Here is a 23,912-nt window from a genome sequence, read left to right as displayed (position 1 = left end):
AACTAGTGCTCTGAGATGCTGATAAGCCTGGAAACTTAATTCTTTATGTAAGACAAGTTGATAACAATGGGGAGTAGAATATCAAAGGATTGGAATAAGATGCTAAAAGTTCAAAAAAGATGAGGTGTAAATTTTATGGTTACATTCTAACAGGTAACCTCACAAAATGAAGGTAAGTAAGAGTGAATTATGAGAAGATTAGTTCAGATAAGGTGAGTTCAAAAGGGGCACTGGTATATCAGGGACAGTTTCAATCTAGGCACGTTTTGAGAACTCAACCCACAGCAGAAAAACGCTGTGCAAACTCCCAGCAAACTGGGTAGAAAAAAGCCCGTTTGAACTATCACTTGGTCTGCCCAACATCAGAAACAACCCAGAGAAAGATTACAGTGCCCAGTGTGGTAACCATTACTGGAATTTGCCTACAGTTTTAAAGATCTATGGGCTGCTGTTTGGGGAGAATAAGCTCTGAAACAAAGGAAATAAAAGGGTTTGGAACTGGGCAGGTTTCGGGATAATGTGCATAGCTATTGACTTAGTTAAGTGTGAATATGGTTGACTTTATTGTTATGTATTTCATTAATTTTATTTAAAATGATCAGAGAGATGCCTGGGGCTTCCTTCTATAGTTTTCACATCTTTCTGCATATATTATAGAATCATGGAATGCCTACCGTAAAGAAGGCGACCATTTGGCCCATTGAGTCTGCACTGACAACAATTCCATCAAGGCCTTATCCCTGTAACCCCATACATTTACTCTGCTAATCCCCCTGACACTGAAGGGCAATTTAGCATGGCCAATCCACCTAATCTGCACATCTTTAAACTGTGGGGGGAAATTGGAGTACCCAAAGGAAACTGAGATGGACGTGGGGAGATTGTGCAAACTCCACACAGACGATCAGCCAAGGGCAGAGTTGAACCTATGTCTTTGACGTTGTGAGGCAGAAATGCTAACCACTTTGCTACCATGTCCATATCTGGAGGAATTCTCTCCAAAAGGTTCAAAGTGTAAAATGGGCGAGAAAACGAGAAGTTTCCTCACCCGTTTTTTCAGCAAGACAAGTAATGGTAATTTATGGTACTCTGTGCAATACAGAGGTTGTAATGTGAATCTCGCCAGTCAGAGGGGTGGGGTTTTAGCCCACCTGTGAGGCCAGCTGCTGAGCTCCAGGGGTATCAGGTGCCCTGATCTCCCAATATATTGTGCACTGTGATATCCGCTCCCCCCACTCCCTCATGAACATTGCCCCCCCCATAAGAACATAAGAAATAGGAGCAGGAGTAGGCCATCGAGCCCCTCGAGCCTGCCCCGCCATTCAATAAGATCATGGCTGATCTGAAGTGGCTCAGTTCCACTTTCCCGCTTTCTCCCCATAACCCTTAATCCCCTTGCCTACCAAAAACCTATCTACCCCTGTCTTAAATATATTCAGCGAGGTAGCCTCCACCACTCCACCTTCCTCCCCCAATTGTTGCCTTGAACATTAACCCCACGCCCCCGATCACAGTCCCAACTGACTGCAAGTGACTGCCTCGCTGGTCATCCACCCCCGCGCTTTCAAAACCCTCTACGGAGCTTCTCCCCACCTCCCACTCAGCGTGGTCCTACGCCCCTCAGGCCCTGTCCCATTTGACCTCACTCCCTCGGGCCCTATCCCATGAGGCTTTGCCCTCTTGGTACTGCCCAGTGCCTGGTGGGCAATGCCAGGGTGCCAGGCTGACAGTGCCAGTGTGTCAGATAGGGGACTTCAACAAGCGAGGGGATGAAGGGAAGTGAGCCCGGACTATATCCCGGATTCGTTAATGACATACTAAGCATAATTGTATAAGAAGGATTATCCTTGTGAAGATGAAGCCAGTGTTGTAGTGATAATGTCACTGAACTATTAATTCAGTGGCACTGTCTACTGCTCTGGGGGAGTGGACTCAAATCTTACCATAGCAGTTATGTAAATGTAATTAGTACATTTAGAATACAAAGGAATACCTGGATTTTAAAACAATCTGGTCTCAGTAATGGTAACCATTACAATTTTCATTGATTGTTGTAAAAATATGTCTGGTTCATTAACTCCTATAGAGGAGGAAACCTGCCACCTTTAACTGATCTGGCCATGTGTGACTCCTGATTCACAGCAATGTGGCTGACTCTTAACTGTCCTCCGAAATGGCCAACCAAACCACTCAGTTCAGGCACAATTAGAGATGGGCAATGAATATTGCCCTTGCCAGTGGCGGTCACATCTCATGAAAGAATTAAGAAGAAAAAGACAAAATCTTGTTCTTACGTCAAGGACGTGTCGCGCAGAATGACTGTTCTGCTAAGTGTAAAATGCTACGCACAGACCAAGCTCCCTAAAACGGAATCTTCATCGGGCATTATAAACTAACAGCAGCAAAACCTTATGCCACCACAACTGTAAATCTGTGACTCAACGCATCCATCATTCTTCCATTACTATCAAGTTTAAAGACTTTCAGTGTTAGGACCAACATTTGTAATACCTTAGGTACTGCTACAACAGAACTATCAGCATATTAAACACAATATTGGGCACATTATAGACAAAGCAATGGATAAGAACAAAGTAGTGATGAATTATTGTGAATAATGAGGTAATCTCTATGATTAACCATATCAGGTCCCAGCATATACGTTCAAGTACAGGGCTAAAACCTTTTTCTCAACAACCTTACACAACACAACACACCTTCACTTTTGCAAGTAACATTACATGTGCGAGGCAATACACAAAAGAGAATGTAATCATCTCCCCACCACATTCAATGGCATTAACATCACCAAATGCGTCGCTATCAATATCTTGGGGGTGACCATCAATCAGAAAGTTAACTGGACGGCACATATACATACTGTGGCTCCAAGAACAGATTAAAGGCAGGGAATTCTGTGAGTCACTCACCTCCTGACTCTCCAAAGCCTGTCCACAGGCACAGGTCAGGAGGGAGACAGAATACTCTCCACTTGACTGAATGACACCAGCTCCAGGACACCATCCAGGACAAAGCAACCTGCTTGGTGTTACCCCACCCAGCAGCTTAAACATTCTCTTGCTCCACCATCGATGCAGAGTAGCAGCACCATGTAGCATCTACAAGATGCACTGCAGCAACTCGCCAAGGCTCCTTCAACAGCACCTATCAAACCCGTTAATCCGACTATCTAGAATGACAAGGGCAGCAGATGCAAGGGAAGGAACACTTGCAAGTTCCCCTCCAACTGTTTTTGATTTATAATTAAATTCCATTAAGATGGATTGTATCCATTATCACTGGTTGAAAACTGCTAATTAGAGTCACTTTTAACAGTAAAAGGGCATATTTAAATATTAAAACAGAAATATCAAAAAGAAATTTCTGCCTGATAATACAATATTACTTCAGCTCTTCTGCGTGAGATTAGGATGTCAGACACACATGGCATTATACATTAGAGGATTCTTCTGATGCCTTTGTCCCAGTAGGCAACCTGAGTTAACCATGCACAACAGGGTCTGATAGTGCCAATCCCAAGAAAACAATCCAAATTTTGCATTTGAAGCTTACGTTCTTGAAAGGATGTGAAAAGCATCTGGAAGTGACTGCTCCGACTCCCCTCATCAGCCCACATGCGAATGACGCCTAACCCTGTGCGAAGCATCAAGTCGTTGGCCACAGTGCTGCAGAACTTAGCTTTCAGGTCCTCCACCGCATTGCTTCCATCGTAGATCGCCACAAAATTGCGCTTACACTCATTTGAATTCTGCATCTCGTAGTCAAGAAATCGCAAGTAAATCTAAGGAAAGAGAAAAAGAAATCATTCACATAAACCTCGTAACTAAAATTCTTCAAATTTCAACCAAGGAACGTGTGTTGGCCTGTGATTAAATAGCTTTGCCCGCACACCAAAAAAATACTGGAGGCAGACTTAAAATGCTTTACTGAACTGAGGAGACTTTGAATGGCTGAAGGAATGGACTAAAGGCTTCTTCCATGAGTCACTCGCTCTATTCTCATGTACCAAAATACTAATTTCAAAATACATTACTCCCATTCAATCACATTTTAAAGATACTAGTTCTACATTTTCCAGTATTTAAATAAGATAATTCCAGTAACCTGCCCTTCAGCAAGAATGTATCGCATTATAGAGGAGCAGACATTAAAGGCCAAGTGACTATACTGCAAAGGCAGTTTACAAATGGGCAATCGTCAGCCGTGGGTCAAGTTTCATATCCCTGGAAGCGACAAGACTTTTAACTGAGCTTTAAAAATAAAACAAGCTCGGAGCTGAACTGAAAATTATTCAGAGACACAGGCATAATGAACTGACTTCATGAATATGTTAGCCAAGAGATAGCTGTTGCAATCAGGCCTCATAATGGTATGCGCTTGTCCAGATTTAAGTGACTGCCTTGACCATTGACCTTACAAGCTAATGGCCGCAGTTTTAAGATGTCAGAGTTGGCACCAATGTCCCTTGGAAATGCAAATTGCAAAACTGTTTCAGACGGTTAAACTCATTCACCAATCTCATGATTCTGATAAATCCAGAATAGCCCCCGTTTGTTCGTTAGTGGGACTGTTCACAAATCCAGGATGAGGAATTGATGCAAGATTGGACATATTACAAGCTAACTTTGTGGTGGTGTGGGGGGCTGGGGTGGGAGGAATGATTGTGTCAATCATTGTCATCGGTATGATTTCTTTCCACTATAAGAAACAAGTGATTAGGGTCAAGGGAATGATTTGTTAGAATGTAACTGATGATAACATTGGATCTACTTTAGTTAATTTGATTTGGTTTATTTGGTTGGTCAACAAGATGGATAACATTGGATCTGTTGCAGTGTGACCAATGGCAACAAGTTATAACGATCAGTTGACCCAATAAAATATATAACCAATGACAAGATGACATGATGGTCAGCTGCTTCAGTATATAAAAAAAATAACCTGTTGGGAATTGTGAAATTGCTTAGAATGGCCCAGGGTGAGGTCTCAAGTGTCAGAGTAATGAAGTTTCTTTATTAAACTTTTTTTATTTATAAGTTGGATTAAGTTTTGTTATATTTTGTTGCCTACATTTGAAGGGTTTCTTCTAAAGGATCAACATGATTTGCAAGAGTACCCTGGATTGATCATCCACACTGATGGGAACATTCTTCTTTGAGTGACTGTCAGAGTGAATATTTTCCAAAATGGAGGAAAGTGTAAGGAAACAATTTTTGTATTGATTGAAAAGGATGTGAGGCTCTAACACTTGTATGTTACTGGTATACAAATAAATAGTTAAATGAATATTGTGTTGTGAGTCTTAACTATCTTACACCATCTGTGTGTGTTCAGTCTAGGCTCTGGAATTACAGCATGAAAGGGAGGTGTGTATTCATCCTCTTACAGTGGCTATTAAGTTCTTCCCATTGATTCTCCTCCCACTCTTCATTGTGAACTGAATCAATGAAATTGTCAAAATGCTGTGAAATCTGCTTAGTGCAGTCACCCAGAGCAACTGACCACATTAACCATCTAATTGCACTAACTCAATGAATTGTTTTGTTAGGCAACTTGTGGTTGCCTAATCTGAAACCACTAATGGCTTAAGACTCTGAATCGAAGGGCAAGATTTTAATTCATTCACAACCTATTTACTTGACATCAACCTTTTTAATGTCTTTCTCTGATTATACACTGTGGCTGAAATTGGCAAAGTGTCAGTTCTGACTGAAAGCTGGCATGTTTCTCCCCAGAAACACAGCCAGGTTTTCACTCCAGCTCTTCTGACTCTTTGTCAAAAAATAGCATTTTGTGCCATCATTTTGGTAGGTTGAGGTCTAATTAGAGCCAGCAAGGCCAGTTCCACTGAGGGGTACCCTTTTTAAAGGACACCCCAATCTCAAAGTTAGATTAAAGCACTCCCACACCCCAATCACTGTCAATAGATATTGGGAACCCCTATCCCCACCCCAGCAGACAATGGGAATACCTCTTAAACTTTGAGCACAGAGAGCCAACTTCCTTCTCCTAACTATTCAATAGTCAGTCACTCCATTCCTCCCCCCCCCCACCCCCCAACATCACTTAGGAATCAGGGTCACCTGAACCCAGGGTGCCAGCATCATGAGCAACCCCATTCACAGCCTCTGCTCCCCTTCCCTTCCATCACTACACAGGCACAAATTTTCACTCCCTCGGTGCCCCACCCCCCCCTCCAAATGTAGGGTCCTGCCCTGGGTGCCCAGCCATATCCCCCACCATTCGGAGGCTATATTCACCTCCATGCCCCATTTTTGGAAAGCAGTGGTGATTCCTGTCTGAATGGGGAAGCACCTGATATTGCCCAAAGCAACAGCGTAGAACCATTTAACCATATTTAAATGCTTTGAATTTAAAGAAATCAGGTTCACGCCCTTTCTGGGCATGAACTGATTACATCATTGGGGAGGGCTGGTAGCACAGTGGTTAGCACTGCTGCTTCACAGCTCCAGGGACCTGGGTTCGATTCCCGGCGCAGGTCACTGTCTGTGTGGAGTTTGCACATTCTCCTCATGTCTGCGTGGGTTTCCTCCAGGTGCTCCGGTTTCCTCCCACAGTCCAAGTATGTGCGGGTTAGGTTGATTGGCCATGCTAAAATTGCCCCTTAGTGTCCTAGATTCTTAGGTTAGAGGGGATTAGTGGGTAAAAGATGTGGGGATGGGAGCTGGATGGGGTTGTGGGTAGGTACAGACTCGATGGGTCAAAGGGTCTCTTTCTGCACTGTAGGGATTCTATGAGTATGAGGGCCTGGGAAGATCATACTCGGTAATTTCGCTGGCTCATTATGGCAGTCTCATGAGAATTAATGGCCAAGATGGTATTTGAAGGCATTTCAAACTGGTCCTGAGAATTGTGCCCTTATGATTGCAATCACTGTTAATGAATTGTTTTCCCTGTTTTAAAGTCTCTTCTTACATCGAAGTGTTGGGTAGCTCAGCTGATTTAGTGCTACTCAGTGTTTTGCATTACTGTCTTTTATACTGTGAGGCCCATAAAGTGAGTATTATATCTTGGGAAATGGAAGAAATACAGTCACAATAATTAGAGTGGGGGTTCGGCATTCAAACATGGATCAGCATCGTACAAAATTGTGTCTGTATCTAATTGAGACCGACTTCTGTGAGCAGTTTCATTCTTTTGCTTAGAATGTCCACAAGCACCGTTTTCTGGTAAACCAAGTGGGGAGATAGCTAAAGATGCAACTGTGTCCCAATTCATTCAACACTGCGTACATCTGACTAAGATCCCAGCAGAGCCTGAAGAATAAACAGCAACCTCGATAGCACGAGCAACTGCCTTGTTTCATTGATACTACTTTCCCCTTGCATTCACACTTAACAACCTTCCCGATGGGGATCATATTGCAGATGTTCCTAGAGTATAAACCTCCTTTATTAGTTGACAATGATATTTGCAACAGCAGCCCTTGTATTTAATGAGCTTTCCGTTATTTAGATTCATTGGAAAGCACAATGATAATAATAAGCATATGAGTTAACAGATGTCTCAAAACCAGCAAACTTGGGCTCAAGTCTGTGCCACTGTTTGGATCTTGCTGGATTTTTGAGAAAGAAATTGGGACTTTAATTCAATGAGAGGCATGGTGACGCAATGGTTAGCACTGCTGCCTCACAGCTCCAGTGTACTGGGTTTGAATCCAGCCTCGGGTTACTCTGGACTTTGCAAGTTCTCCCCCTGACTGCGTGGGTTTCCTCTGGCTTCTCCAGTTTCCTTCCATAGGTCAAAGGTGTGTAGGCTAAATGGAGTGGCCATGGTGAACGTCTGGGGTTGTGGGGTAAGGGCAGGGGTAAGATATTCTGAGACAGTTGGTGCAAATTCAATGGGCCAAATGGCCTCTTCTGCACTGTAGGGACTCTTAAAAATAATAGGAGGACATACATGAAATTGAACCAAACTGGGTTCAGTGGGGTTAAGAGTCACTTGGAACACTTAGTGTGGGAAAAGATAATCCACAAAGCCAACAACTAGTCCAATGTGTCACTGCACCCATGCAGCACCTCGCCACATTTCCCAATACATTTTACTCACTTAATAACAATTCAAAATTATAAGCATAGCAGTTCATAAAAATATTCCGTTCTTGCATAGCTCTGGCTCTCACAGTCGGATTTGACAATTTACCTGTATTTTGCAATAATGAAGAAAGGACATGGAGTGTACCATCCAATTAAACGGATCAATATAATTAAAATAGTCCATCTTTCATAACAATCATCCTAATTAAATAAGCTGCAAATAATTACATGATCAACTGAAATCAACAGGCAAATAAGAGTGCATTCCAAACTGATCAACTGCCAATATTTAAGCATGTATGATTGAAGCTGCAAAGGTTCAGTATTCATTGTGTAAATGACTTTCTTACTGCATGCATTTTATCAGTTGTGTGGTATTCAGAGGGTGGAATTTTCTCATATTTTTCAAATGTGGCAGGGAAAACAGTGTGAAAGCTGCTGTTGGTTAGGTACACAGAAAAATAAATTTCCAAGAGGCGGGTCACATTGACAGGGTAAGCTGTGAATGAGCCCACTCTGCCAGCAATTTGGGTTCTGAAAGATTGGAGCATTGGATCAGATCCCCATTGAACACCCAACACCATCCGTCCTGGCCCCCCACAGAGCACCCTCCCCCTGCCACGCAAACAGAACATTCCCCCACCATGGAACACCCACCCACACAACACCCCCCCAACCTCCTCCACCGCCTCCATCCACTACTACCCCAAGGAACAGCTTCCCCGACACTGCTCCCTAGTGCTCACAATGCCTACAGTGTTGGGATTCCCATTGTATCATTGGCTGGGCACGGGGACAATAGACCAGGAAATCCTGCCAGCATAAATTGTGTTTTGGGATTCTTTCGGATTTCCCACTCCAATCTTGTCCCTCGTGCCCAGGAGCATAAAATACCTCCCAGAGTATCTTTGTCATTATTGTATCGTCCATGGGGTGAATGCTCTCAGCAAAGGACCAATCAGCACTGTGCTGAGGGTGTATAATGTGGCCAACACGCTGCTCTTAAAGGTAGTCTATCTCAAGTTGCAGTGAATAATGTTGCTGGGAATTCAAAGATGCAAACTGGAAAATCAAGGCAGAGAGAGGGCTCCAGGGTGATGGATGTAACATTGGAAGTATTAGTGGCATAGAAGAGCAGGAGGAGAAATGTCACAGGTCAATAAGAGACTGGGGGAATGGGAGAGGTGTGCACTGGGTGCAAGGAGGATAGACAGGAGGTGGTGGTGGTAGAAGGCCCTCTCATACCGCCCTCAGAAAGGAGGAGGAGTAGCTGATAGGGATGCCAACTCCCAACGTCTAGACCTGAAGACCAGGCGGCAGCCTAATAATTCCAGTCAGGCAGTCAAGATCAATGAATGTATCTTCATCACATTTGCACTGCTCCACCAGTCTCTCACATTGCTCAATGTCCTACAACCATTGTCATTCACCCAGCACTGTCTGTCATTCAGGACTCGCACAAATTAGTCAAACACTGCATCTACCCCGCACAAACAAACTACAAATGTTACCAGCCTCGCCTCTTTCTGCCTACAGCTAGTTAGCTAAGGCAGGCACATTAGCTATCAGCTAGACAATGCTAACATGCTGTGCTTTCACAGGACAAGATGGCACAAAAGGATCAGAGAAGATTTAATAAGGGTAAAGGATGCCTGCGTCACATGATCCCTGTGAGGAGATAACACTCAGCATTGTGGGACCAGCAGCAACGGAGCCCATGGGATCAAGCATCTTCAAGAACATTGAGAATGATGTCACGCTCCTGCTTGATGCCCCTAAATCCTACTCACCTTCAATCTGCCACCTAACAAGGTGAGCAATCCGCCAATGGTGCGACCATGGACCTCATGCTTTCCATCCCAACTGCTTTCTCCCACACTAATCTTCCGAACTGCCTACTTTCAGCCTCTGAAACCTGCCATCTAACCGGCCAATGTAGCCACAGGAGGATGAGGGGGTCAATGGCACAGTACTAATGAAGAGGCCCTCTCTCTTACTCTGGTACTCACAGGGGCCAACTCCTATATTGGCAACACATGTATCCTGGAGGCTTAGTACAGAATTGGATCTGCACATGTTGAGTCATGAGGCCATGAGGTTTGTTGCAAAGGGCTTAGATTAGGATTTCAATAGGGTGGAGCATGCTGATAGGTAGGCACATTGATACGCTTGATTGTCTGGCTGGTCTGCCAGACATCCCCTCTTTTCATTAAGGATCATCAGCTCCAAGTTGTCAGAGGATATCACAAACAGCTTTCTGTCTCTGCGGCCTCTGTGCTGTCTCTTCTGCAGACCTATTGTCATTGCTACTGCTGCCCTTGTACCTGCTGCAGCCTCCATGTGGAAATGCCAGCTTCACTCTGCCGCCTCTGGAAAATTCAGAACATAGCCATAACACCTTCAAGCACTGCACGTATTTTGCAACTTAGCTGCCTTTTGAGTACCTGCTCCTTTAAGGAATGCTAGCAAAGGGTCAATCATGGAGACCTTACAGTTCAGAAAGAGGCCATTTGGTCCATCAGGCCCATATAGATCTTTTCTCTGTAACCCTACGTATTTACCCAACTAATGCCCCGACACTAAGAGGCAATTTAGCATGGCCAATGAATCTAACCTGCACATCTTTAGATTCACAGAATACTACAGTGTAGAAGAGGCCCTTCAGCCCATCAAGTCTGCACTGACACATAAAAGGCCCTGATCTGCTTACCTAATCCCACTTGCCAGCACTTGGCCCATAGCCTTGAATGTTATGGCATGCCAAGACCTCGTGTGAGTACTTTTTAAAGGGTATGAGGTGGAAGAAAACTGGAGTACCTGGAGGAAATCCACGCAGACATGAAGAGAATGTGCAAGTTGCCGAGGCTTGTATTTGGTTGAATGATGCAAGAATATGCTTCGATCTACATATTTGGTATGCTGGTTTCCTTCACAGCCTTTTGGCATCATTGATGATACTGTCACTAGCAGCCTCCTCAGAAAGATGAACTATGCCTGCTACAATAGGAGATGGCCAGCAGTGCAGTAGTCCCAGTTAATTGGTATCTCCTGAGTTAGGGAGTGTGTCACAATTGAATTTCTGACCCTTGTGCCAGAATCTTGTTGCCCCCCCCACCCCCGTCTTCCCAGAATGGCAGATTGAGAGGCTGTAAAATTGGACTTTAGGCCAACAACACTGTTCCTAGTGTCAACCCACTACTGCCCATCTTGTTACAATTTTACCAGCAGCAGAGCAGGCATCAGACAGCCCACTTTCTCAATTAGTGCCCACCTACAGTCCTCCATGTTCCACCACCACTGGGATTTTACTCATGATAGGAAAGGCCACACCTGGTCACCAATTCACTCAGATAAAGCCTTGGGACTGGGATAGGGGTGGGGTACCAGCTTGATGGCCATCCCATGTTCAGTGAAGGCTCCACCCTCATCCCAACCCCCATCCATTACCCTCCTTGCTCCTTCCAGGCAGGAACCCCCACACAACAAAGTGTGAATTCATCAAGACAGAACCTGGCCCAGAAACTGTGCTATCTTTTCACTTTGGTAATAGGTTTAAACACAAACAAAACATTGTTTAATGGAGCATGAGAGATGATCGTGTCTCAGATCTTGGTTTAGAACATTTGTTCAGTTTTATTTTTCTTTAAATTCAGTTAAGAAACAGAAAAAGCCTGTTTGACACATCTGCCTCGAGATCGGCACTGCGCTCTGCATGCTTGATGTGATATTAGCTCTGCATGGGTAATGTTGACAACTTGGGGCCAAATCTGTTTCTGTACAATCAACAACATCATTTCTTAGATAAATGCAGGCACACAGCCCATGATTTGGCTCCAATAATATTAACGAATGGGAAAATTTCAAGATATTGCATTTAGAATTTGTTTTCCATTAGGTGATTCCCTGCAGGAAGCACAAAATCCTGGTCAGCTTTCAGAGGGAAATGTGGCAGCATGAAATGACAGTGTGGGGGCTGTGTGAATGGAGCGATTTATTATTTGTTACTATAAACAGAGGTGACTTCTCCGCATTTGTGTTGACTTTCACCGTGCCAGCCCGATGTCTATCACTACTTAATTTTCCTCATGCTCCCACACGTCTAGGTGCTTCCCCAGGATCTGCAGCTAAGGTTGAGGAGCCCTGCTGTCTTCCATGCCCTGTGGCCTGAGATGACCTTGGCGACTGTCCCCTGGGACGGCCTGGACTTTGAGGGCCTTGACCTGCTTTCAGGCAGCACAGGAATTGCAGATAGGCTGGACATTCCCAGCGTCTCCTGGGTGGAAGGGCTGGGATGTGCACCAGATGATCCTCACCCCTTCAAGTGTCCAACAGGCTTGGTAAGGTCCAGTAGCACCCACTGTCCTCTGGTGCTGAAATCTGTTGAATCCCACCAGTGCCTGCACCATGCAGTTGAAGCATGGAGGTCACGAGTTGAGGCACGGTGCAGACACCTCCTGCCATGGAGACCTGCATCAAGGTCTCCACTGTGGACACCAGCTCGCAGTGTTGGCCTCAGTGCACTGAAATGAAGTGCACCATCTCCTCAGAGATAATGCAATGAGATTCCTCCAGTCAGCCTTGCAGTCTGAGGAGATTATATACTCCTGATGCTCATAACACTGCTTTTGCAATTCCATCAGCTCTGGGATGACTGGACCCAGGGGCATATCATTGGCAAGGGTCCCAGCAGAGATCTGGTGCTGGTTCCCTGGGACGTTCCGGCCTCCACCTGCTGTGGATTTTCAGCCATGAAGTGCTCATCAATGAATGACCCAGAAGCCTGCCTACTTAGTGATCCCACTGAGGTGTGAGTATCTGCACTGGTGCTGGGTGTGAGTGACAGCTGTGATGCTTCTTCAGCAGTTGAGTCCAAGACGTCTCCCTCAGAGCTGCTCGAATCCAGTGTGTCCTGGAGCCATGAGGATGGTCTGGTCTGTTTGGCTGCTTTGCCTGCAACAGAAGGGAGATTGCATTAGTGCATTACAGGGGATAAAGGAGGAAACACTGATTACTCACTTGAGACTTGAGGAATGACTGTGTTTTGAGGAGTCTCACGTTTGTCTGCTGCCCCCGTCAGCTCAGGCACACTCTTCCTCCTCCCCTGCCAGCTGGAGGGCTCTCTCCTTGAATGGTGTGAGGGTTCTGAACTCTGGCATTACACCCGCTGGGCGTGCTTGCTCACGCTTGTTGTGGTTGAGTTGGTCCTGCAATAACACAGAGTGCAAACAGCAGTGTTGACATTTACGATGAAGAGATACGGCGGGCGCCAGGCTGGAGTGTGAGGAGCATGACAGCAATAGGGGGGGGAATCACGGTGAATGAGAGAGTGGTGGGAGTGAGGCTCCCTTACAGCTGCTGACAAAGCCCAAAGTGGCTGGCTGTCCTGGCTGAGCACAGAAGGCAGTTCATCTGGCACACTGCTTTTACAGAGAACTGGTGCTCACCAGCACTGCCACTGCATCCCAGGCAGGGATGGTGACCTTGGTGGAGGCCTTCTCCTGGAGCGGGGGTAGAGAAGATCCCACTTCTGCTCCATTTCATTGAAGTCTGAGGGCTCCCTCAGAAACGTGGCGACAGCTTCCTGGCTGTCATCCCCTGTAGTCACTGTAGAACAAGTAGTGGGAGCTGTTTATTTGCCTGGTGTTGTGAGACTTCTTACTGTGTTTACCCCAGTCCAACACCGGCATCTCCACATCATATATGCAGCTCCTCAGTGATTGGTGCGATTTAGTGGAGCTGCGGTGGGTAATTCAAAAGGAGGCCACCGCAGGCACAATGTTATTCTCCAGGCCATATAAATTTTTGTTAATCAGGCTCCGGATCCAAACAGAGATTGTGTCAGGTTATCAGCAGAATTCACTCGACATGTCTCACCAGAACTGACACTCCACCAAATTCTGGTAAGATTGCCCCCAGTGAGTTTAAAACACTCCCTCCTGACAATTCTCAGAATCAGACAGGATTTCCTGCTGAATCCAACTGTGAGTTAATACAAAAGAAAGCAAGGTCTCAGAGTGTCGCTTCAAACCAATATTCCAGGCTTTTCTCATTATCTATACAGTCACAACTGCTCATGTTTGAAAACTGCAATGAAGCCATTGAGCCAATCGCAGCTACCACCACCCCGCATGTGCTGCTGATAGGCAGCCTCACTCAGGAGGTAACAGCCTTTGAAAAATGTGTGACGTTATTCAACTAATCAACCTGCAGGCCTATTGGAAAGTGAAACAGCATTCTGAGCTTGTGACCCCGTTTGACTCTTTCTCCACGTGGGATCTTGCCTTCGACTGTTCCCCGATCTTGTCCTGTATTCCAGCCCAGAATACTTGGCAGCTGGAATGTTTGGCATGAAATTGAAACCTTCACCAATTGGAAATGAAGCAAAATTGAAAGTTGGCTTTGTCTGGAGAGACCAGAAAGGTGAGCAAAATGTCGCCCCGGTATCAGATTCTCCTTTCAAAGAAGGATGGAGGCGGCAGATAAATGTCTGTAATTATGCGGACTGTACAGTAAACAAAAGAAATTAGAATCTGTTTCTACCCTCTGCCAGGAAATCAAGCTCTTCCACAAGTTTAGTTCAGCTATTAATCTAGAACTGGCAGTGGTTAGCACTGCTGCCTCAAAGTACTAGGGACCCAGGTTCAATTCCAGCCTTGGGTCACTGTCTGAGTGGCGGTCGCATTTCCTCTTGTCTACACAGGTTTGCTCCGGTTTCCTCCCACAGTCCAAAGATGTGTAGGTTAGAATGATTGGCCAGGATAAATTAACACTAGTCAGGTGGATTAGCAGGGTAATGAGAATAGGGCCTGGGTGGAAGTGTGGTTGGTACAGACTTGATGGGCTAAATAGCCTTCTGTAGGGATTCTGAGTGCACAGATTCAGTTAGATCAGTGTTAAATGATGTGCTAAAAGGGAGACAGTAAGTTTGCAGGCATCACATTGAGAAACTGGTTGGGCCCTTCCTGTTAGTGGGATCTCTGTTCATAGAGACAAGAATAGGGATATTCAGCAAAGTGATCCCCTAATCCACCTTTGGTCATCCTGTTGAGGAAACCACATTGTGAGCAGCATTCACAGCACACTGGGTACAGCAAAGTACAATAAATCCTACTCTCACCCCCAAGGTGTTTGTGGCCCTGAAAGTTGGAACAGCAGGAGGTGAAACAACAGGAGTTTTGTCACCTGCAATCAAATGGGAAAGTAAGAGATATTCCAGGTGATGGAGCAGTGGACTGGGGTACCATGGTGGGATTGGTAGCTTCAGAATGCTGGAAGGAAGCAGAGGGAAAATATGTTTCGTAGAATTGTGGTAAAGGTGGCAGAGAATTATCTGTCAAATACAGACTTGTGATAGGAGATGATAAGTATATCATAGTAATAATTCTGGGAGAGTGTTATATTTCTTGTCTAGCTATGGATGCATCACATTGCCTTGTAGCTGTCTCTGGAAACAAATCCTTTTGAGACCAGTTTCTGCTCAAATCGTATCAGAAATCTACTTGTCAGTATTTCCTTTAGAAATCCCAATACCAAACTGGCATTGTCTCTGAGGAATTCTCTTCGAGAGAATCTGAGGGGGCCTCAGAACACTTGAGGGCATCCTACTTACAAATACTCTGATCGCCTGTGAGTGATCTGAGAAAGTCATCTGAAGGTTTCCATTTGAGTTCAGCTTGGGGATCTTGAGAAAATGCGTTTAAGCGCAAGTGTTTGGATCCAAGTGGTTCTCATTCAGTAAACGAGTGAGGGAAGTATGTTGTGTTTAAACTGATTACTTCCCGTGGATCTGGATTATTGAGAAAGCAGGCCCAAAAGAATTTGATGAAAGTGAGAGAAGGAATAACTAAGGAGACTGGAGGGGATTGTAGTGATTGGGTTTGAAGGGATGACATTCAGAATAAACCAAAAAAAAGGCACATAATGAATTGTGTTGATTAACTGCGTACAATAAAAGCATGATCCATGTTTGTTCACTTCGTCTCTCAATATTTACAAGAACAAAGAATAACACAGCACGGGAAACAGGCTCTTCGGCCCAATGAGGCCATGCCACCATTTACCATTGTTACCATCATTCAGGCAAGAGATAAGATTGGATTTCTACAAAGCAATTATTCATAGTCATGTCTTTACAAGTCAAGCACTGACCAATCTGACCAGTTCTTCGCTTTAGTCTTTGCATCCCAGCTGAGGAAAGGGGCCCCAGAAATGAAGCTGAGCACAGGACTCCACTAACTATAAATCTGCCGCAGCTTTAGGAAGTGCGTTCCAGTCCCTAACCACCCACTACATGAAACAGATTTTTCTCACGTCACTTTTTTTTTTACCAATTACTTTAAATCTGTGCCCGCTTTTTTCATAAAATCCCTATAGTGCATCAAGTCTGCACTGACTGTCCGACACAGCTTACCACCCAGGCCTTTTCCTGTAACCCCACATTTACCCTGATAATCCTCCTAACCTAAACATCTCAAAATAGTAAGGGGCAATTTAACATAGCCAATCCACCTAACCTGCACATCTTTGGGCTGTGGGAGGAAACCAGAGCGCCTGGAGGAAACCCACACAGGCACTGGGAGAACATGCAAACTGCACACAGACAGTCATCCAAGCCCAGAATGAACCTGGGTCGCTGCCGCTGCGATTGTTCTCAGTCCTTTCATGATTGGGAACAGCTTCTCCCTATCTACTCTATCCAGATCCCTCATGATTTTTAATATCTCAATCGCATCTTTTCTCTGAAGAAAACAGTCCTAATTTCTCCAACTTGTATCTGAAGTTCCTCAACTCAGGAACCATTCTCATGAGTCTTTTCTGCACTCTCTCCAATGCCTTCACATCCTTCCTAAAGTGCGGCGCCCAGAACTGGATGCAACACTTCAGCTGAAGCTGCATTAGTGGTTTATATCAATTCAATATAACCTCCTTGCCCTCCAGCCCAAAAACATCCATTAACCGTTATTCTCTATATCCTGCTGCTCAACCAATTCTGTATCCATGTTACGACCGTCCATTTTATTCTGTGAGCTATAACTTTACTCAAGTCTATTGTGCAGCATTGTATCATACATCTTTTGGAAGTCCCTATACACCACATTGCTCCCATCAATTGTTATGCTTCCAGCTGATGTTACGACTGGACAAACCAGATCCCAGGGTGGGGCCCAGCTTATAGATCTTAGCTTTTATTTTTTGTTTAGATATTGGATGAACAGTATCCCAGGAGGTATAATGAATTAATAGCACATTTATTGACTAATATGCTACTTCTTCAACCCAGCTATACCTTTACAGATATATACAGATTTTTAAAGAAGTTACAAAATGTACATACTCTAATGTTCTAAGTGAATATATAGACCATGTAAACCGATAGGCAAAATGTGGTCAGACAACCACAATCTGAAACCAAGTGACAAATGCCACCCAATACAACTTTAGATTCCTTATCAATTCTCCCTAGACACTTTTCACACTAAGCCGTCTAGTCTCACTGGAACTCTGAATTTCACACAAGGGATTCCAAACTCCGCTCTTGAAAACCACACCTTGGTGTTTCTCACAAACAATGCTCTCTCTCACATGACTTCACCAAGGATCCATATCCAGGATTTCAACTTCTCCTTTCAACATTCCTCTGCCCTGGATCACAACATGCATTCAAACTTCCACACAATCTCTCAGGTACACAATTACATCAACAGACAACCACTGCTTCACAGGCTGTATTAATCTGTCACCAAACTTTTGATCACCTCAGATATCTGACTTCTTGCAGGCCAATGGCCCCAAGTCTGTACTTTGCAACCCTGTATTAACTTTGAGTCTCTCTTTGCTCTTCACTTCAATGAACAGAATCCTCTTTTCCTGATTTGTGCTCTTTGAATTCAGTCTTCCTGGAATTCTCCCCTTCTCTGGATTCTGGAACTTTCCTAATATTACATCTAGCTTTCTGTCCCTGCGCATTGTGCGGCCTGTTCTCGCAGTTTTTGGGAAAGCTGCTTATTCGTGGGCAATCTTCTTTCAACTGTTACTGACCACTTCTGCTTTTCCGTGTGGATCCTTGCTAACACAGCAGCCGCTTAGTTTTTTTTTAAAAAAATCTCGTTTGTTTTAACATTATAAAACTTACATCTTATTCCGAACACCCACAATACAACAATAAATTACGTGAACTCTTCCTATTTTCTAATGCAACCTTCTCTATAACAGCCCTCTATATAATCAAAATGGAACATGATATAGCCGTCAGTCATCCATTGAACTGGATAGTCAACATCCTTAGATTGACTTTGCATTGACAATATTCTCAGATTAAAATTATGTATTCAACATTCATGTATTGAACTATATCGAACCAATGTTCACATTTTGAATTATATATTATCAATATTCAGTCATTGCACTGCATCTAATCAAAATTCATTCATTGAACTGTATACACCATACAACACATCCTTTCTGGATGTATCACAGTTTGATATGGCTCCTGCTCTGACGAAGACCACAAGAAACCACAAAGGATTGTGAATGAAGTCCATCATGCAAACCAGCCTCCCACCCATTGACTCTGTCTACATTTCCCACTGCCTCGGCAAAGCAGCTAGCATAATCAAGGACCCCATGCACTCCAGACATAATGTCTTCCACCATCTTCCCTTGGAGAAAATATACAAAAGCCTGAGGTAATGTACCAACTAAGTTAAGAGTAGCTTCTTCCTTGCTGCCATCAGACTTTTGTTTTATATTAAGTTGATCTTTCTCTACACCCTAGCTATGACTGTAACATTACATTCTACACCTTCACTATGAACAGTATGCTTTGTCTGTATAGCGCACAAGAAACAATACTTTTCATTGTATACCAAGACATGCGACAATGATAAATTCAAAACAGCCAACATTCATGCATTGAGTTGCACGGTCAAGGTTTGCGCATTGAAATGTATGTTCTCAGGTTGAACTTTGCATGGACAATATTTACCGATGAAAGTTACACATTCAAGATTCACAGGTTGAATTTTACATAATCACCACTCATACTGAACAGTATATAATCAATATTCACAATTTGAACTTCATATAATCAACATACTCACACTGAACTACACATAAGAACATAAGAAATAGGAACAGGAGTCGGCCATCTAGCCCTTTGAGCCTGCCCCGCCATTTAATAAGATCATAGCTGATCTGTCGTGTCTCAGTTCCACATTCCCGCCCTCTCCCCATAACCCTTAATCCCCTTGCCTATCAAAAACCTATCAACCCGCATCTTAAATATATTTAGCGAGGCAGCCTCCACCACTTCAACGGGCAGAGAATTCCAGAGATTCACCACCCTTTGAGTGAAGAAGTTCCTCCTCAACTCTGTTCTAAACCGCCCCCCCTTTATCTTGAGGCTGTGCCCTCTAGTCCTACTGTCCTTTCTGAGCGGGAAGAGCCTCTCCACCTCTATCCTATCCATCCCATTCATCATCTTATATGTCTCAATGAGATCTCCCCTCATTCTTCTAAAAACGAGTACAAGCCAAGTTTATTCAGCCTCTCCTCATAGTTCAACCCCCTCAACTCCGGCATCAGCCTAGTAAACCTCCTCTGCACTCCCTCCAAGGCCAAAATATCCTTGCGTAAGTGCGGCAACCAAAACTGCACACAGTACTCCAGCTGCGACCTCACCAGTGCCCTGTACAGTTGCAGCAAGACCTCCCTACTTTTATATTCAATCCCCCTCGCTATGAAGGCCAGCATCCCATTTGCCTTCCTGACCACCTGCTGTACCTGCAGGCTGGGTTTTTGCGACTCATGCACAAGGACCCCGAGGTCCCTCTGCACCGTTGCATGCTGCAGTTTTTCGCCATGTAAGTAATAGTCCTTCCTACCATTCTTCCTACCAAAGTGGACAACTTCACACTTGCCAACATTAAATTCCATTTGCCAGTTCCTGGCCCATTCGCCCAGCCTATCTAGATCCTTCTGCAGACTTTCCACACCCTCCGCACAATTTGCCGTTCCACCAATCTTGGTGTCATCAGCAAATTTTGACACCATACACTCGGTTCCCTCCTCCAGATCATCTATATAAATGGTAAATAGCTGAGGCCCCAGCACCGACCCCTGGGGCACTCCACTAGTCACCAACCGCCAATCCGAATAGCACCCATTGACCCCCACTCTCTGCCTCCTATTTGACAGCCAATCCCCTATCCACGCTAACACCCTACCCCCAACTCCATGCTACCTGACCTTCTGTAATAACCTCTCGTGCGGCACCTTATCAAACGCCTTCTGAAAATCAAGAAACACTACATCCACCAGCTCTCCTCTATCCACCGCCCTAGACACATCCTCATAGAACTCCAATAAATTCGTCAGACATGACTTCCCCTTAACGAAACTGTGCTGCGTCTGCTCTATCAAACAATTCTCCTCAAGATGCCTCGCTATTTTCCCCTTGATCACGGATTCTAACATTTTACCTACAACAGACGTTAAACTAACCGGCCTATAATTCCCTGCCACCCTTCTTAAACAACGGCGTAACATTAGCCGTTTTCCAATCTTCCGGCACTTCCCCGGAATCCAGCAAGAATGATTCCTTACACAGAATGACTACTTAAAAAATGAAGTGCAGAGAATCAGTGTTCACAGATTGAACTGTTTATAATCACCAGCCACAGTGAACTGTTTATGTTCAATGTTCATGAACTGAACTGCATATAAAGAACCTTCACACATTGAACTGCGGATAGTGAATAGTCTCATATCAGACTGCACATAAACAACACAAAACATATAATCAACATTCATACATTAAAATGTTTATAATTAACATTCACAAAATGAACTGTCAACATTCACCATATGAACTGCATATTATCAACATATTTTATGCAACTAATATTTAGCAAATGAACTTCATATAGTCAATATTCACACATTGAGTTGCATGTAATCAACATTCACACACAATCACATTGTTGCAATCCTGCTCAGGACAGTTAATGTTTAACAAAAAAATCCAAATTCCCAGCAATTAACTGACAGAACTTCATCACAAGTTTTTACATTTTTAAAGAAAACAAGTATTATTGTACATTTAATATAATTAAATTAAGAACTATTAACAACACGATAATTTACAACTCTGTACACATTAAGGCAGTTTTACTTTCTAAATCACCTCTCCCAAGAGTTTTCTTACATGTAACAACATTCCTGCATTCTCTTCTTAACACTCACACAAATATATGCCATAGCCTCCCGGAATTCACTTTAATTCTCTTCATTGTTCCAGCTATTCCTGGGAAATGATCCATGGGAGTCCTTCCATTATATTTTTATGTGACAGTCCACCATTTCTTTCTAGACCTTGCAACTGTGGATGCCTTGGCTCCTTGTTTGAATGGCTGCAGATGCCCAATAGCTTTCCAGGTTAACCTTGTTGACTGGCCTCTGCTACAAGACTCTAAGAAGACCACTGTAGGTTTCTTCTACTAGTTGCAAGCCAGAGAAATTCTTCCAGATGCTTTTCCCTCAGGAAATCCAAACTGCAATTGAGTCCCACTGGCATTCCATGCCTGAGTGATGAAGTTACTATTTTTTCTGGTTTAACAGACAGTCTAACTATCTTGTTTTTGGACTTTCTGAGTTCATTGAGATGCAGTCTATACCACATTAAAGCTGTAACTGCCTCTGTCTGTTTCCCCAGATGAACTGTTTATTTCTATCAGCATACACACACAGATGAATTTTAAAAATGGATTTTTCATCTCACAGTCCATTTCTATGACAACCTGGCAGGCTTGGGATGTTCTCAAACAGAGCTCCAAACATATTATTTTACTCTCCATGTTACTCTTTGATTCTGCAAACTATACAAAATTTATATTACTAATAGAGTTTTATGGCTCTTTCCATTGACTCTCTAGCTTCACAAAGAAATGTCATGTTTATAAAACAGCTTTCAGTCACTTTTCACCTGGAAACCATACACATAATTTAAGTCTTTTACTGAAGTAAGGGCAAGCCTTCCACCTCCAATATGTGAAGACTATTGATAATGGTTTGTACACGCTTAACTCTGACATTGATGATAAATATAAATATAATTGTAACCAACTCCATGCTTGTTCAAATTGTGTTTACATCAGTGGTAACACTGGTTTCTCAATTAGTATTTCCCAGTTATCTTATATTTAACACTTCCATTCTGAAAAGTTTAATTCTAAAACATATAGATATAAACTAGATATTTGCAACAATACACTGAGCTGCAGGTAAGCAATATACTTATGTTGAACTGAATGAAGTCAATATTTAGAAAACGAACTGTATATAATCATCACTCACACATTAAACATAATATGATAAACATTCTTTGAACTCTTATGTGTTGGATTTGGCTGCGGGCCTCAGGACACCAACCAAATGGGCATCTCGAATTCACACTCCCCACCATGAAGAGCCATTCAGCAATCTTCCAAGAGACAGCCTCTTAATTTGCCACCTTCATGATCACCATCCTTTTAAGGGTAGTGGGCTGGCTCACAATACTTTTCCCAATCAGAGAACTGACAGTTCTTGGAATCTACATCAGGGGAGGAACAGCCTGCTGAGGGAAGGGATCGACCTTGTGCTACAACATTGAATTACCCTCAGTGGCCTGTGCAGCAATGAACAAGAAAACAAAGCATGGGCCACCTAGTCCTTCAGATGCAGAGTAATCTCCTCCAATGGATTGTTATCAGTCTCAACTGTAGTTATTTGTACCCTCTGAACTGTCAATGGATCACAGAGTCACCGGCTCTGTTGACCTCCTACTCTGGTATCATTCAAACATAGTAGTGGCAACTCCTCTAACAGTAGAAGACTGGCAAGGCTGCAAAATTACACTTAACTGGGGCTTAAATCCACATAATTGACTGCCCATTTCTGTTGAGTGGCCAGAAAATCTGAGTGCTAGCTTGCCCCAGAAAAGTTTCCAAAACAGCCAAAATTCCCCTCCATTTTCCACAACCATGCCTTCAAGACTCTCCTCGCTGCATGGGAAAATGTAACCCTATTTAATCAATGTTCACATACTGAGTTGTATATAATTAACATTTACATGTTTAAACTCTGTATAGTCAATATGTGCATAAATAAACTGTATATAATCAACATTCATACATTGTGAACAATCAAGTATTGTCAAGTACATCATTAATATCCATATATTGACCGGCATATTGTCAATAATCTCTCAGTGAGAAGCACATGGTTAATATTCACATCTTCAAACATGCATTGCCAATACTCACATATTGAGATGAGTATTTTCAACAGGAAGTAGGAGCAGGAACAAGCATTCATCTCCAAGAGCCTACTCTGCCCTTCAACTAGACCATGCCTGATCTTCTACCGCAATGCCTTTTTCCCAAACTATCGCAATACCCCTTGACAGATTTTGAGATATTAAATATATCATTCTGTGCCTTGATGAGACTCAAAAACTGAGCCTCCACTGTCTTTTGAGATAGAGAATTCTAAAGATTCATTACCTTCTGAGTGATAAAATTGCTCCTCATCTCAGTCCTAATGGCTTACCTCTTAGTTTGAGACTGCGTACCCTGGTTCTAGATTTCCCCAGTCAGGTAAAACATTCTTCCTATATATACACTCAGCTGAGCCCTGCAAGAAATCTGAAGTCTGTTTGTTTCAATGGGATTTTTCAAATATTCACAGAATGAACTACACATTGTCAACATTCATAGATTGAGATGAGCATTTGTCAGTATTCACGTATAGTGGTAGCTGTATGGCTGGTTGGTGATGCAGAGGGATGCCAACAGT

At 43.5% G+C, this 23,912-nt stretch overlaps 1 protein-coding gene across 2 annotated transcripts in view; it reads right to left on the bottom strand.

The window, feature by feature from the left end:
- The window catches only part of neto1l (neuropilin (NRP) and tolloid (TLL)-like 1, like), a 219,083-nt gene that overhangs the window by 39,077 nt on the left and 156,094 nt on the right, over positions 1-23,912 (bottom strand). Inside the window, exon 7 of one of the 2 annotated variants that reach the window (XM_080193774.1) lies at positions 3,574-3,802. In XM_080193774.1, coding sequence (XP_080049900.1) covers positions 3,574-3,802 — 229 coding nt within the window. Of the gene's footprint in view, positions 1-3,573; positions 3,803-23,912 lie in introns of those variants that run through there. The other variant, XM_080193775.1, reaches the window with a different exon arrangement.

This window comes from Carcharhinus amblyrhynchos, chromosome 8, assembly GCF_965287045.1.
Source record: "Carcharhinus amblyrhynchos chromosome 8, sCarAmb.v2.hapA, whole genome shotgun sequence".
NCBI classification, from domain to species: domain Eukaryota; kingdom Metazoa; phylum Chordata; class Chondrichthyes; order Carcharhiniformes; family Carcharhinidae; genus Carcharhinus; species Carcharhinus amblyrhynchos.
Note: the sequence above shows the minus strand (reverse complement) of the source record. Positions and strands in the feature narration are given on the sequence as shown.